Consider the following 14,694-nt stretch of genomic DNA (forward strand, 5'->3'; position numbering starts at 1 on the left):
AAAAAAAAAAAAATGAAAAAGTTCTTGTTTGACGGTTGTATAACTTTGAATTCGCATTACATGATATACGTACACCCGCGTGCTACTATGCTCGACATAAATAAGATGGTTTTACAATAAATATTCAAGTCTGGTGCTACATCGTCGTTATATTATATTATATACTTGAGAAACAAAACTATACATGTCCCGCGTATATAATATAATATTATATACGATATAAAGTCTCTATATATACAGCAGCCTCGTGCAACAAATTGCGGTGTCGTAAAGTTTTCTTAGGTGACGGAAAACCAAATCGAACACCTGCATATTATAACCCACGCGTGCACTACTTAGATATTTTTTTTTTGTTTTTTTTTTTTTTTACCAGCTCGTAGTACTATTTTATCTATAAAAACACATAGTACATCAAAAAGGTTGATTTTATACGAAACGACGGTGAGAAAATATTCGGATGAGGCGATGATATACGTGCCGTGGTAGTTATTTTGAAAATAAAAAATAAATGCGTTCTAATATACATAATATTTTATGCAGCGAGTACCCAAGTGTAAAATATGTAAATTATAATATATATTGTGTATTCGACGATCGACGCGAGATCGATTCCAGGAAAATTCGAGGTTCATAACGGCCTTGGATCGTCATAGTTATCCGCAGGCTCATATTATTATATACAGGGTGAGTCTTCAAGTATTCTCAGTATTCTTATCCCCATTTTTCTCCAATAATACCATTATTCAAAATTTGAGTTTTAAAATATAATATACTTAAAGACCGTATTTTAAAACTCTCGAAATTAATTGTCCTACTTATGGAGTGTCACGTGTAAATGATACAAAATTCTATTGTTCTATTTACGATATCCCTTTCTAATTTAAATTATTTAGTGTGTAATTGAAAACATTGATGTATCAAAATCAAAATTCGAATGAGTATTTTGTCGAGTTATTTAATTTTATTGTATTAAAGATAATGGTCCATTATAATAAGTTTGGATGAAATGAAGTTATGGCGATTTGATAATTTTAGTAATTAATCTTTCAACATTAATAACTGTAAAAAAAGGGTCCAAGTATAATAAACACTGGATATAATATTACATCTATTTTATATTTTTGCAAAACAAATTATCCACTAAATTATAGTCAGTAAAAAAGGACGAAGTTGTTATTTTCAAAATACAAAAGTCGGTATTGTTGCAGAGCACTCTTAATAAGTAGTATAGGAAAGTTTGTGAATTTGAAAAAATCGTCTCTGAGTGTATTTAAAAATTCCAAAAATCATTATTTGAATAAATTTATACTTAAAGGAAAAATGTGGATGGGGGTGAACATGTTGAGGGAATTACCCTGTATACATATACATACAAATGTACACTTGTTGACATGATTTTGGTGGCAGCGGCGATGGCAGTGGCTTGCGACTATACATCCGAACCACTGCCGAGGTCATGGCGGGCGGAGGGGTGTGAAAAATCAGCCCTCGGGAAATTCAACAAGTGCGCGGGGCGACGCAACGGTCATGCGCGCGGGCGGGTGCGTGCCTCGTGGACGAACGCGGTGGCGGCGGCGGCCGGTGCGATCCTTTCGCGGTGTCCACGTCGTCGCGGACCTTAGTCGCAGTCGTCGTCGTCATCGTCGCCGCCGCCGTCGTCGTCTCGTCGTCGTCGTCGCAATCACCGCCACCGCCGTAGTCGCCGCCACAGCAACCGCATCACCGTCGCACGCGATTGTACGCGGTCGCACGCGATTATACGCCGTCGAATGATGTTGACGACGGGGTGGGCGGTGTCCGCGTGGCTGTTGCTGTTGTTGCCGCCACTCGCCGTGCAGGCCGCCGCCGGGGGCTTCATCGAGTACAAGGTGGGCGTGCTGATGACCACCAAACTGGACTCGCCGTTCGACCTGGAACGATGCGGGCCGGCCGTCGACCTGGCGCTGGACATGGTCAACAAGAAGTTCCTTGCCCACCACAGGGTACGTCTGAAGAAAGTCGAGAGCAGGTAAATCCTTTATTGGTATTCGCAGTTTAAATGTGTAATCAAACCCATTTGTACATACAATTGTATTACATGTTATGACTTATAAGTCACAAAATACTATACATGGCTGGCGGGTGTATTCGGGAGTCGAAAAACTCGTGCGGGATAAAGTTATGAGTATTCGGAGCGGTAAAAAAAAGTGGCTACCGATAAATCCTTCGGAAACGACCTTTGTGTCGATCTTTGGCGAAATCAAGCTCTGCAGCAGGACAACAATCACCTAAACTTATTATTATTATAAAATGTATTTAGCATACAATTTATTACAACCGGTAAAGGCGTTTTATTAATACGCGACTCAATACTTTTGACTCGTCTTTCATTCTAGGTGCACAGATTCTTTCCTTTAGGTTTCTCTATATACATCTCTATCTAGCTATCTATCAATCTATCGCAAACGCGTCTGTTTTTGACGATATTCGTTTATATCGTCTACATGTGTGTGCGATAAACCCGTATAATAGAAATAAAATACTATATAGACAGATATAAATGTCCCGCGTCGTAATGTAATTTCTTTAGTTCTCGTATTTTTTTATTATTTTTTTTTTTACATTAGCTTGCCGACAAGACCGCCGAAGGGTTCTCGCGGAAGTCCAAACAGAAATATTAGCTCGCTCATGATACATAATACGTAACACGCGATTCTACTGTTGAAAACTGCAAAAATTACGTCCCCTTATGACTGTATATTTAGGTCCCTACACTTATATACCATTATTGTGTCGGAGATACCGGTATAATAACAATGTACCGCTTTTCACTTGAAATATCATCGTATTATCATACCATTATTGTTGAATAATATACTGACCCTCGAGCTTTCTTTCAGTAGGATAAAAAAAAATTCGAGATCGTGACTTTATCTCTTTTCGGTCCCAGAACAATAATATACGCATTATACCAATATAAAACAGTTTACCAAGTGAAAACTTTAAAACTCCATTTTTTTTTTAAAAAAAATCATTGCACCTATGTAGGTACCTTAAATGAAGTGGAGAATGTTATTTTTAGAATTTTATATTGCGTGAGACGCCGTCAAATGGGTATATTTAATGTTATAAATGTATAATAAACTATAGACATTGTGTGTCCTCCTCAATGTGCAGTACTTGATAATAGTTATATTAATTATAACAAAACATAACGTTTAAATAATTATTAGAAAAGAATTTTTTGTTTATTTTTGTTAAAATATACGTACAGTAGCGTAGTTATATTTATAAATATTATTTTATTTTGATTGGTTATTTTTTGTTATATTATACTATTTATACTTTGTTATAAGTAATATTTTTTGTAAGTATTTAAAACAATAAATATTACGTATGAAAATGATGATAATTAGTTTGATTAAAAATACACACATAATCAGTATTCTTAGTAATTCAAGTTAATCTTCATATAAATACGCGTAGGAAGTTAATTATTGTTACAATACCTAGTATTATAGACCGTATACTATAAAGTTAAGTCTATGTCTATTATACATAAATATTAAAAATAACTCGAGAAAAAATAACTATTGGTGCGGAATTAAAATAACATTGAACTTCTCGGGAAGACAATAATTTAATTCAATTATGTGTATCAATTTATCAGTTATTTGTTTAAAACATGATTCAAAGTAACTTGTAGGCTAATATTTTGTGTTAAATTACAAATAATTTAAATATAAACAAAAACTCAAGTAAATTTTAAAATATTAATGATTTTACATTATTTATTATTATCTTACATCTCGTTCAGTTTTAAGAATAAGATATAATATTATGTACTGTAGACATACAATGTATTACTATGTACTACAAATAGCAGTTTTATTTTGTTACTTTAAATTTTATTAATACAACAAACTATCTTTAAATTTGGTTTACAATACATACACCTCATTCATTGTTAGGTATCTAAAAATGTCATGGAAAATAATATATAATGGTTTTAAGAACCATTTAAATTGTTAACAACAATAGCTATAATATTATATATCAAGAATATTGTAGTATTCGATTTTAACATAATCAATTTTCATTTATTGATGAAATTGGCTTCGTTCAAAATCTTCATTCAGATAACAATAAATTATTTTATTTTTAAATGTAAAGATTACATGTGTCGACATCTGTTTAAATGCCGTATATTTTATATTTTTTAGATTCTGTTTAGTGGACCGATAAATGTATTGCTTTTATAATGATATGTGTTTTAAAAGAAGGCGATGACAGTCACAAAAAAACTTTTCATAACATTATAAATGTTTGAATTTTAAATTGTTTCTATCTTTCTGGTATTAAATTGAATGTATAGTTGTCATATTAGGTAATCAGTCTCAGTAGTAAAATTTCTAGAATTTTTCAAAATATACTGTTTTTTTTTTTTTTTGAAATTTAATAACACTACAAATAACTGAAAGAATTTTCCATTAAATATTTACGTACAAATTTTCAAAATTGTACCATTTTTATAAGTATTATTTTAACTGTTTTGATATTATTTATAGATATTTAAAATTTTTACTTTTTTTCAATATATGTATGACATAATTTTTGTTTGTTTGTAAATCCACCATTTATAATTTTTACATACACAATGGGATTTTTAAAATATTTAAACTAATTTAAAGTTTCTTATAGGTAGCTTAAAATTAGTTTAAATATTTAATTTCAGCACAATTTTTTTATAAGCCTTAAAGGTTTAAATATTTAAGAAATTTGTCAAAATCATTAAAATTGTAAGTTACTGCTTCCATGAAAAAAGGGCGCATTTCGAATAATCTATGAGAAATATAATACAGTAATAAAGTAATAAAGTAATAACTTACTGTTAGCACATGTTAGCTTAACGTGATATACGTTAAAATGTACGTATTTCTTAATATTTCAATAAATATCACACTCAGTGTTGATTTGAAAAAAATTGTATAATTATAATTATTTATAAATTCATAATAAAACATTCGTGATTATTTTATGTGCAAAAATATATTATTGATTATTCTGGAAAAATTTTTCCTCGTATGTGGTGTCCAATAAATAAAATATCAATTATTCATAACTTCCATGAAAAGGCCTGCGAGACCAAAAGCTACCAACCCGAGGTACAAATAAAATTCTCAGACCCCAGTACTAAAATAGTCCGCATTCAGATGTTTCGTTAATATTACTAAAAATTATGTAAATTATTTTATCCATGTGCTAATGCAATTTATTTTAAAATTAACTACACATTATTGTGTTTTAGAATGTTTTTGGTATACATCTAAATCGAGACTACTGAGTCTATTATATTAAGAAGTACTATTTACATAATATCACTTAAGATACAAAGTTAAACCCATCGTATTATTTAGTCTAGAGGACCAGTTTCAAACGAACTTCAAACAAACAAAAAAAAAAAATATTACACCCATCTTATTTCTCGAGAATTATTATGTCTACAGCGCAAGGGGTGTATTATGAACTCGAACTTAAATAACATTATTATCAAAATAAAATACTGTGTATTATATAGATATATCTAGTTTACCCTCGGATATCCGTTAGATAAACACTAGGTACCCCAATATTAAGAAAATAATCGCAAGTGTATAGTTTATAGAATATAATATATTAAAAATAAATACATTGATCCGTTGCAATAAAGCTGAAGCAAAAATTTCGGGGAAAGATGATTTGTCTATTTATTGTCTGTCCAACAAATAGTCTGATGATTGATGAATGCATTCAAAATTAAAATCAAATTACAATTCAATTTACTATAGTTGTCCCCGTGCATTACGTTGCTCGAACAAAATATATCCGTGTTAAATTTGGTTGCCTGTTGCTAACATTTAACGCAACGCATGTGGATAAATAATATGTTTGGTTTTCTGATTTGATGTATAGATATATGATATTCCTAACATAATATCAACTTTACATAGCTGTCCATACCGGCGTTTCCCGTGAAATTTGATTCGGCCATTTAAAAACAGCATTTTTTTGAAAACTATTTTTTACTCGATTGGCAGGTGTCAGACTTAATATATTATTTTTTTAATATTCTTCAAAGGTTCTATCTGTTTTTTCTAATATTTGTTTGTAAACTACATTATTCGTTTCTATAATCAAGTGCATCGATGTATAAATTGTTTTCTGAGTTTACACGGAAACAAGTAACATAGCAATTATTCTCGTGCACTTCGTTTTCCATGAAAATTACGCTTCTTATGTAGGTAGTTTAAACTTTTTTAATACGGTATTTATACTAGTCGTTCACAGACGACACGGAATTTCTTGTATACCTTTATATGCTTTTGTGCGTATTTGCAGTTTATTTTAAAAATGAATAACTTGATTGTTAATTAACTATTAGAATCGGAAATGGGCTTAAAACCTATTTAATCCAAACCAACACACGGTTCTACATCGCCGTATCTTGGTTTTAGTGTACCTATCAGCTCACTGACAAATCGTTAGTATTTTCAATAGAGTTTTATTGTCATTATTTTAAAATTAACTGAAAAAAAAAGTTAATACAATATTTACAATTATTTTATTTGTATTAAGCTCAACTACGCTAGAGAAAAAGTCTTACTATTTTTTGTATTAAATTTAAATTTATTGTATTAAACGAATGGCACCATTGATATACTCATATTTTATCACTCAATATTCCGTGGACAAGAGTTAGGTCCATAAAACTACGTTGAAGACCTGCTACTTAGTGTGCTTTTTTATTTAAAAATATCGCACGAGGATTGGCTGATTGGCATCTAAGATTCACAGATGTATCATTTAAGACATATCCATGTCAACATTTCCAAGAACCCGATTACAGCGCTACTAGCCGGGTCTAATTCGAATCTAAACCACCCAGAGACCTATTCAAACACACAACAAAGTTCATTAAAATCGGTCCAGTCGTTTAGGAGGTATTCAGTGACATACACACGTAAATAATAATTATATATATATGTTATTTTCTATAGCGTGTTGTTTAAAAATATATATGACATGTCGGACTGTGACTTAGATGACTTATTATATATTTATATTATATGATTGGATTCAAATATATGATAGTTATATTACAATAGTAATGTTAGTTACAATAGTTTGTGCTATTATAATGAGGTTACCCAGACGATTTACCAATACCATTCAATTAATTTTTATATGAAATAGGTTAGATTAGGTTATCCATATTTTTCATATTAAAATAATAAAATTTAACCTTTTTTAAATTTATTTATTTAATCATATATTATTTTTCTTGGCGATACAATGCAATCTAGCTTTGTGCTTTGGTACAAGTCATGAATCCAACATCCTTTTAGTCTTGTAGTATTATTACATTTTTATAAAAGAACATTTAAAAGTTGTTTACATAATAGTTAGTAATTAAAATCTTAATATTTTATACTTATTTATAAGTAATATACTAAAATTAAAAATGTGATTTTTACTTACAATATGCATTGCAGTTTGAAGTTAAAGGGATAGGCGGTGGTTTATATTTAAGAAGTTTAATATAGGCAATATTTAAAGTGCGTTAGGTTAAGTTAGGTTAGGTCCACGGTACGATCCAGAATGCGCGTGTTTCATTTAATTAAAATTATGTACCTTCTGTCCATCCTACAGATCAATCGAATAATGCGATAATATTTCAGAAAACTAACCTGAATTCTTTATAATATCTATCTGAGATCTATCAGTTCACATTATACGATTTCTGACTTTAATTCAGAATAATTAACGTTTGAAAATTCTTAAATTTTAAAATATTCAAATCATCCAATTCACAAAAGTGGATTGGCAAAACTCAAGTAGACATAATCACAAATTTAAATCAGTTTTAAAAATATTTATCGCATTATTAGGTTGATCAGTGTGACAGACAAAAGACTGACATGTTTTGGCTAAAAAAAACTGATCGCCGCCAATTCTCTTAACTCTTAAGTAAACCAGTATAATATTTATTATTTGTTATAAAAGCGCTGAATATAATAATATAATGCCATAATAAATTATTAAAAATTTAAATAATTTAGTAGTCCTATAAAATGTGTAGATAGTTGACGGAATATAACTAATTTGTATAGTAATTTTGTTAATTTGTAATTAAAAACTAATGTTTTGAATACTTGAAGAAAAATGTATATTAATAATTTTCGAGAAAAAAAATATTAAATCAATAAAAATAACTTAAATTGTATCTTAAATTCTTAAATTGTATGAGGAAAAACATAAAAAAAAAATGATGAATTCGTGACCATTTTAACGCACACGCACACTTATTTTCTGTTTGTTAGTTATATGACCAATATTGACAACCTTCAATGACGGATATGTCATTACGAAACGTATTTTCTCCAAAAAAAGTTTCTTTCTAACGATATCATATTATTGTAAAATCAACATTTCCTTCACTTCGTTCTGAGATTATTTGACGATCGTAAAAATATATTTCATTAATTTACAAAAATATATACGTCTTTTCGAAACTGCTGTAGCGAAATGTATTTTTCGTCATACGTATATGACTAATTTTTGAGGAACCAAATTAATCATAGTCAATCTTAAATTTAAACTTTAAATCTTGAAGATAACATCAAATCGAAAAGTAGAATTTTATAGTCATCATAATTAAATAATAATAATACGATTTTAACGTAATACGCAAAATGTAAATAATTGTATTATCCACCTGCTGTATCCGATTTTTGGAAGTGATATATTTTATATTTTATTTTATTTTTGGATAATGATTATAAGTTTGTACAAATTCACATCATCTCCACAGTAATTTGTGGTTCATGATATGTGAAAAATCGTTATCAGACATTATCGTCCATACATTTTTGTGTTTTAGTCGTTGTTATAATTTAAACATTTACTGCTCCTTATCTTGGCTTTAATATATTTAATACTCGCGTAAAACATTAGGTATTTTACGAGTTATATTGCCCATTTTGTTTGCTGCAGAGGTGTAATCTGTACATATTATATAGAGTCCAAGTGGTGTATTAGTATAAATATGTTAGATGGGCAACGTACATGGTTTCCGTTACACGGCGTTTCAATTATGCAATTTAACAGCACAAACGAGCATGTAACATCGCTATGGTACACTTACGATATACCTATATCATTATTTATTAATATATTGTGATGATAATATAAAATTGTAATACGCCGGTCAATATACCCAAATAAAGTATCACAGTATTACGTTGATAAATAAATAAAATGATTATTGGATTAACTTCCGATTGAAACAACGGATTTATAATAATCGAATAAATGAATAATTTATGTTTGAAGTTATTAAATATTGTGTACTGCTAATATATATGTCGATTTACAATTGTATTTTAATTATTAATTAATCAGATATTTTATTGCACGTTTTTTTCTAATGATAAAACGATGACGACAATTTAAAGTCATAAACCATTATTATTCTATGTAATATTTAAGTTTAAACAAAAATATACATTTTACATGAATAAATTTGAAACTTTACAGTGTTTGTATTAAACATATTAGTAGTGTGAACCGAGTAAAAATAATTCTGTTTATCCTAGCTCGTAAATTATATAGTGTTTCGTGATGTGTAATACACTTTTTAACTATTACATTTTTTAAATCTTGATCTTATTATATTAACTTCGTTTTAAAAAATATAATAAAAGTTGATGGCTGATCTTGAAGTAATCTTATAAAAAAAAGCTATATATATTTAGTCCTTATAAACATAAATATTTTTCCCTTAAGCACAAAAACACCATTATAGTATGTAAATTATAGTTTTAATGAATTTATTATACATATATTACTGAATAAACTAAAACTTTAATGAGTATCTAACGAACATTTTCAATTTAAAATACTTTTTATTATTATAATAGGAATACTCTGCATATAATGATGAATATATTCTATTATAGTTATTGCTTTGTATAATATATTCAACAAACAAAGACAATTGTGCGGGATATTGACACATTTATAGTACTTAAGGGGATAATTCCAGTGTACCTATTTATATGGGGTCATAACATGGGTAGCCTATTTATTACTTATTACGTACGTTATAAATAAAATAGTAGTCCCAATTGATAAATATTTTAAATACTAGGAAATAAATTGTTTTTTGAATAATATAAATATGTTAAGCTTCATTCGATGTTAAAATACTGATTTTATTTTAACACTCGAGGGAATAAAAAATAATTTATAACTTATTTTACTCGTGATGAATACAAAATAAAATAAAAGTTGTTTATGTATGTTTTTTTGTTTAAATTAAATTAAAATGTCTTAAATTTAGGTCAAATTGAATAATGTGTCTTAAAAACTATTATATTTTATTATTATAACCTTTCTTTTTAAAGATTAGTTTGTAACTGCTCCTCTGCAGTAATTATAGCATCCTAATAAAAATGATGGAATGTATGAATTTAAATATAATTAAAACATCGGAAACGTTTATCAATATTACTATAATTATATAATATTATTAAGTTTGTAACTATTAATTATATAAACATACATTATTTCATCTTTGTCCTTTGCTATACATAATAAGCTACATGCTATTCTTCTAATCTTACGACAATACAATTAATATTAAGACTAACGGTGTTAAATACGTTGGTTATAAATAATTATATAATATGTATTATATCTATTACTAAACATTGAATTATTTGAATTGTGTAATCGTGTCATAATTCAAATAAATATTTTTTGGTTTTCTGTAAATTCGATTGAATAACGGCCTGAGTATATATATGTATATTTGCCTAAGGTAAGAATGTCTATGATTCCTCCTTTATTTATCCAACGTAATAAATCTGAACAATTATTATAACATTTGTCAAACAACTATATGAATTTAACTAAGACAATATGTCTAAACGTTGGTGTTTACGACTAACGCGTTTGTTTTAACGGCGTGTATTGTCATATGATCAACAAAAATAAACCGTGAAATAAATCAAAAACGACGCGTACGACGTTATACAAAATTACAGGGTGTCCCTCGTGCTCGTGGCCTTCAATCAACCATGACATGAAGGTAACTTATTCATTGATTATAAATCAAATTTGTGTGCTTGTGAAGGCTAATTACTATAATTGACAATCATATATCCATACACACGTTACAGAGCAACACACGTTTAAATTACCATATTATTACGCAACACAATATGTGGTCAAAATACAACCACCCTTCTCCGTTTCTCCAGTTAACGCCCACTGATGAAAATTCCCATCTCAGGACACCTATTGTATTGTATTTCTAATTAATTAATTTGTATGTCTATTCGTAATTATTATTATTTGTTTTATAGTTAATTATAGTTATTATGAATTAATTTCCTAATTATGTTCCATCGCACTCAACTAACTATAACAATTAACTAACCTATATAACGACATAATACAATTTTGAAATTATATGATAATTCTCATCGGAAATAGTTATCTTACTTAACAATTATGTTATTTGTATGCCAGTAGACACAATAAACAGATAGCCTAGTATTTTGCAAAAACACACAGACCGCTAAATAATATAATACTTCCCTGAGTGGCATTATTTTAAATTTTTCTTGTTTCCGAACAAATTAAATTAGAAAACCAAATAAAATATTAAACACAACTGCCGTTAGTTCAACTGATTGAGCTGTTTTTAAAATAAAATAGGGAAAAATTACTCCCTTTCCAATCCCACACACTTATTTATATGTCATCATTATATAAAAGTAATAATTAAAATTTTTGATTTTCATTATATATTTATACACAAGTTATAAAATAAATATTTTTATTATTTCAATAATCATGTTTATAACTCGGGATTTATCTAAATATATATAATACACATCATTATGAAAATAAATAAACATGTATTATTACATAATCGTTTTTGTTTATATATTTACTATACCGCGGTAAGTTGGAACAAGTACCTACCAATTTTTAATGATGAATAATTAATTCAGTTTATATTTTATATCAAAAAATAGTATATTCATAGTTTATCGTTATAATCATAATACACTTACAATAAAAATTAATGCATATTGCATAGTTAGCAGTTAAAAAAACAAATATAATTAGTATTTCATCAATATTTCTTAACAAAATAATTGAGAATAATGCACTAAAAACATGTATTGACTTCCAATTATTTATTATAAAAATATAAAATGAAATAAAACTAATTATTGAAATTTCGAGGTAAAAATATATATTTGAAAAAAAACAACAAATTCTAAGTATTTAATGCACCATATTGTGTAGAAACTTTTGTATCGTGTTTCTATAATTATACTTTATACCTATTCATTATAATTATATTTTCATTTTCACAGAATATTCCAGAAATACGATAGGTTAGGTTACATTAAATCGAATTTTTCATTTGGTTTTTAATTATTATTACATTTTATTATATTATATATATATAAAAAAAAAAATCAACATTTCTAATTTTTCTATTTCATTAAAATAATATAGAATACATTTTACTAAAAAAAAAACCGCAGAATATAATTTATATAAATTACGTATATTATATTAACACTTATCAATAAAAATAATACGAGAAGATTATATTTCAATATATTATACGTTCATATGAATTTTATTTTAGGAAAGAATGATCTCAAACTGTAATATTTGGTCCTTATTTCTTTTAACATAGTGTATTTTAGTTTTGTAAGAGTAATAATTTTACTAAAACTTTTGTCTCGGGATAGTATTCAGGATTACAGTATATAGCAACCAGCAAAATTGCATAGTCTTATTGTGTATTAATAAAATAACTATTACAAATTGTATAAGATCTACGACATAATATAAATCGATACACTTATTTATATAAAACAAAGTCATTATAGCGATGACGTTCTCGATTTAGAAAATAATGGATAACAATATGTAAAAAATACTACATGGATTTCTACAGTTTACCATTATCAGCCCATCAGTTGATTATCTTAACATCAAATTAATAATGAGATTTCATAAGATGAATATAATATAGATAAATTAAATTATCATTATTAAATGCGTACTATACACCTACGCAATGAAAATCTGATTTTTATTTAGTTCGTTAAAAACTGTAGAAAACCATGTGTAGGTAGTGGTTTATGATGTGGATCGAACTACATTTAACACGGCGTCTCTCATAAGTTATATTGACAAATATCTAAACTACATTTGCAGAATTTATTTTTATAGATATTTGAACATTTTATAAAATTATATATTTAATCAAAACACAACGATGTCTCACTCAATAATTTTCATAATTTAAAAAATAATAATAATAACTGTGACTTTTTATCAATATAATATAATAAAACGTATATTATTATTTTTTATTCGCAATGAAATATTCAAACTCAATTATTAATTATATTATAAATGCATTCATACCGTTCCACTGTATTGTTTTATTAATTTTTATCAATAATACATTGGTATTAACATTATTAACTAATACGTACCTAATTCCTATATTATATTATATATATGATATGATATTTTTTGCAAAACAGTTCAACGCCTACCATAGGTATTATTAATATAGTAGTAACAGTAGTAGTAGAATAAGTGAACAACAAGAGATGTCTTATACCCTAAGAAAATGGAGGCTGAGCGACTATCATTGTTCAACATATGTATTACTCAATGACCTATCAGTACACATAAAACATACTATACAACAGACAAATTTTCTAAACATTTTTTCATCTAAATAAATAAAAAAAAAAATTCGTAATAATAATCATTGTTTAGTTAAATTAAAAAAAAATAAGAAAATTTAGAAAAAATTGTTTTTGGGATTCAATCAGAATCGTCACGTACGGTGAACTTTTGCATTAATGAAATCGTTTAACAGATGTGGTCAATTTTACGACGTTATTTTTGTACACCAGAATATTTTGTCGTTTTATTATATTGGTTCATTTTCGATAACGAATGGTCTTGTCAACGCTATACAAGTATGGTAGTACAAAATATACAGTCGTTAGTTAACAAAATATTAACCTACAAGCAGTACAAGCATCCTGTTATTGTACGCTTCTATCCAGCTGATTGCCAACTAAACTCCTTTGAAGTCTCAACAAGCGATACATAATGGTAATAGTACATCCTTATGAACATTCCTATCTAACCTAGTATAATATTTTAGCACGATAAGCTTACTGAACAATGATTAAATACTCGACTGCATTAAATTTCATAATTATAAGTATTACATTTAATATAGGATTAAGTGTTAATTATTGATACATTTAAATCTAGAACGATAGACATTTCAAAACAAAAAAAAATCAATAAGGCTTATTACAAAAAAAGTATTCTCACAAAATGAATTTTGTCTCAAAAATTCATAATTTTTATAGGTCAAAATTATTTTGATTAGGCATGTTAAAAAAAATATTTCTGTCATGCATTTTTTTCAAAAATAATATCTCATTATTGTGTAATTATTGCCAAAAACTAATTTTTATTAATGCATTTGATAGTCATTATCATTAGTTTTGAAACAAGTATTTAATGTTTTTTTTTTTTTTAATAACTACTTTTCAAATTAAATTTCAATGTTTGATGACTTGTCTGGTGCCGAAATGAGCAAAT

At 27.5% G+C, this 14,694-nt stretch overlaps 1 protein-coding gene across 2 annotated transcripts in view; it reads left to right on the top strand.

The window, feature by feature from the left end:
- Positions 1-1,605: 1,605 nt before the first annotated feature.
- LOC132917069 (atrial natriuretic peptide receptor 1-like) overlaps positions 1,606-14,694 on the top strand; it is a 60,202-nt gene continuing 47,113 nt past the window's right edge. The window contains exon 1 of one of the 2 annotated variants that reach the window (XM_060977604.1): positions 1,606-2,008. In XM_060977604.1, coding sequence (XP_060833587.1) covers positions 1,770-2,008 — 239 coding nt within the window. In that variant the 5' untranslated portion in view covers positions 1,606-1,769. The remainder of the gene's footprint in view (positions 2,009-14,694) is intronic. The other variant, XM_060977603.1, reaches the window with a different exon arrangement.

Source organism: Rhopalosiphum padi, chromosome 1 (genome assembly GCF_020882245.1).
Source record: "Rhopalosiphum padi isolate XX-2018 chromosome 1, ASM2088224v1, whole genome shotgun sequence".
NCBI classification, from domain to species: Eukaryota; Metazoa; Arthropoda; class Insecta; order Hemiptera; family Aphididae; genus Rhopalosiphum; species Rhopalosiphum padi.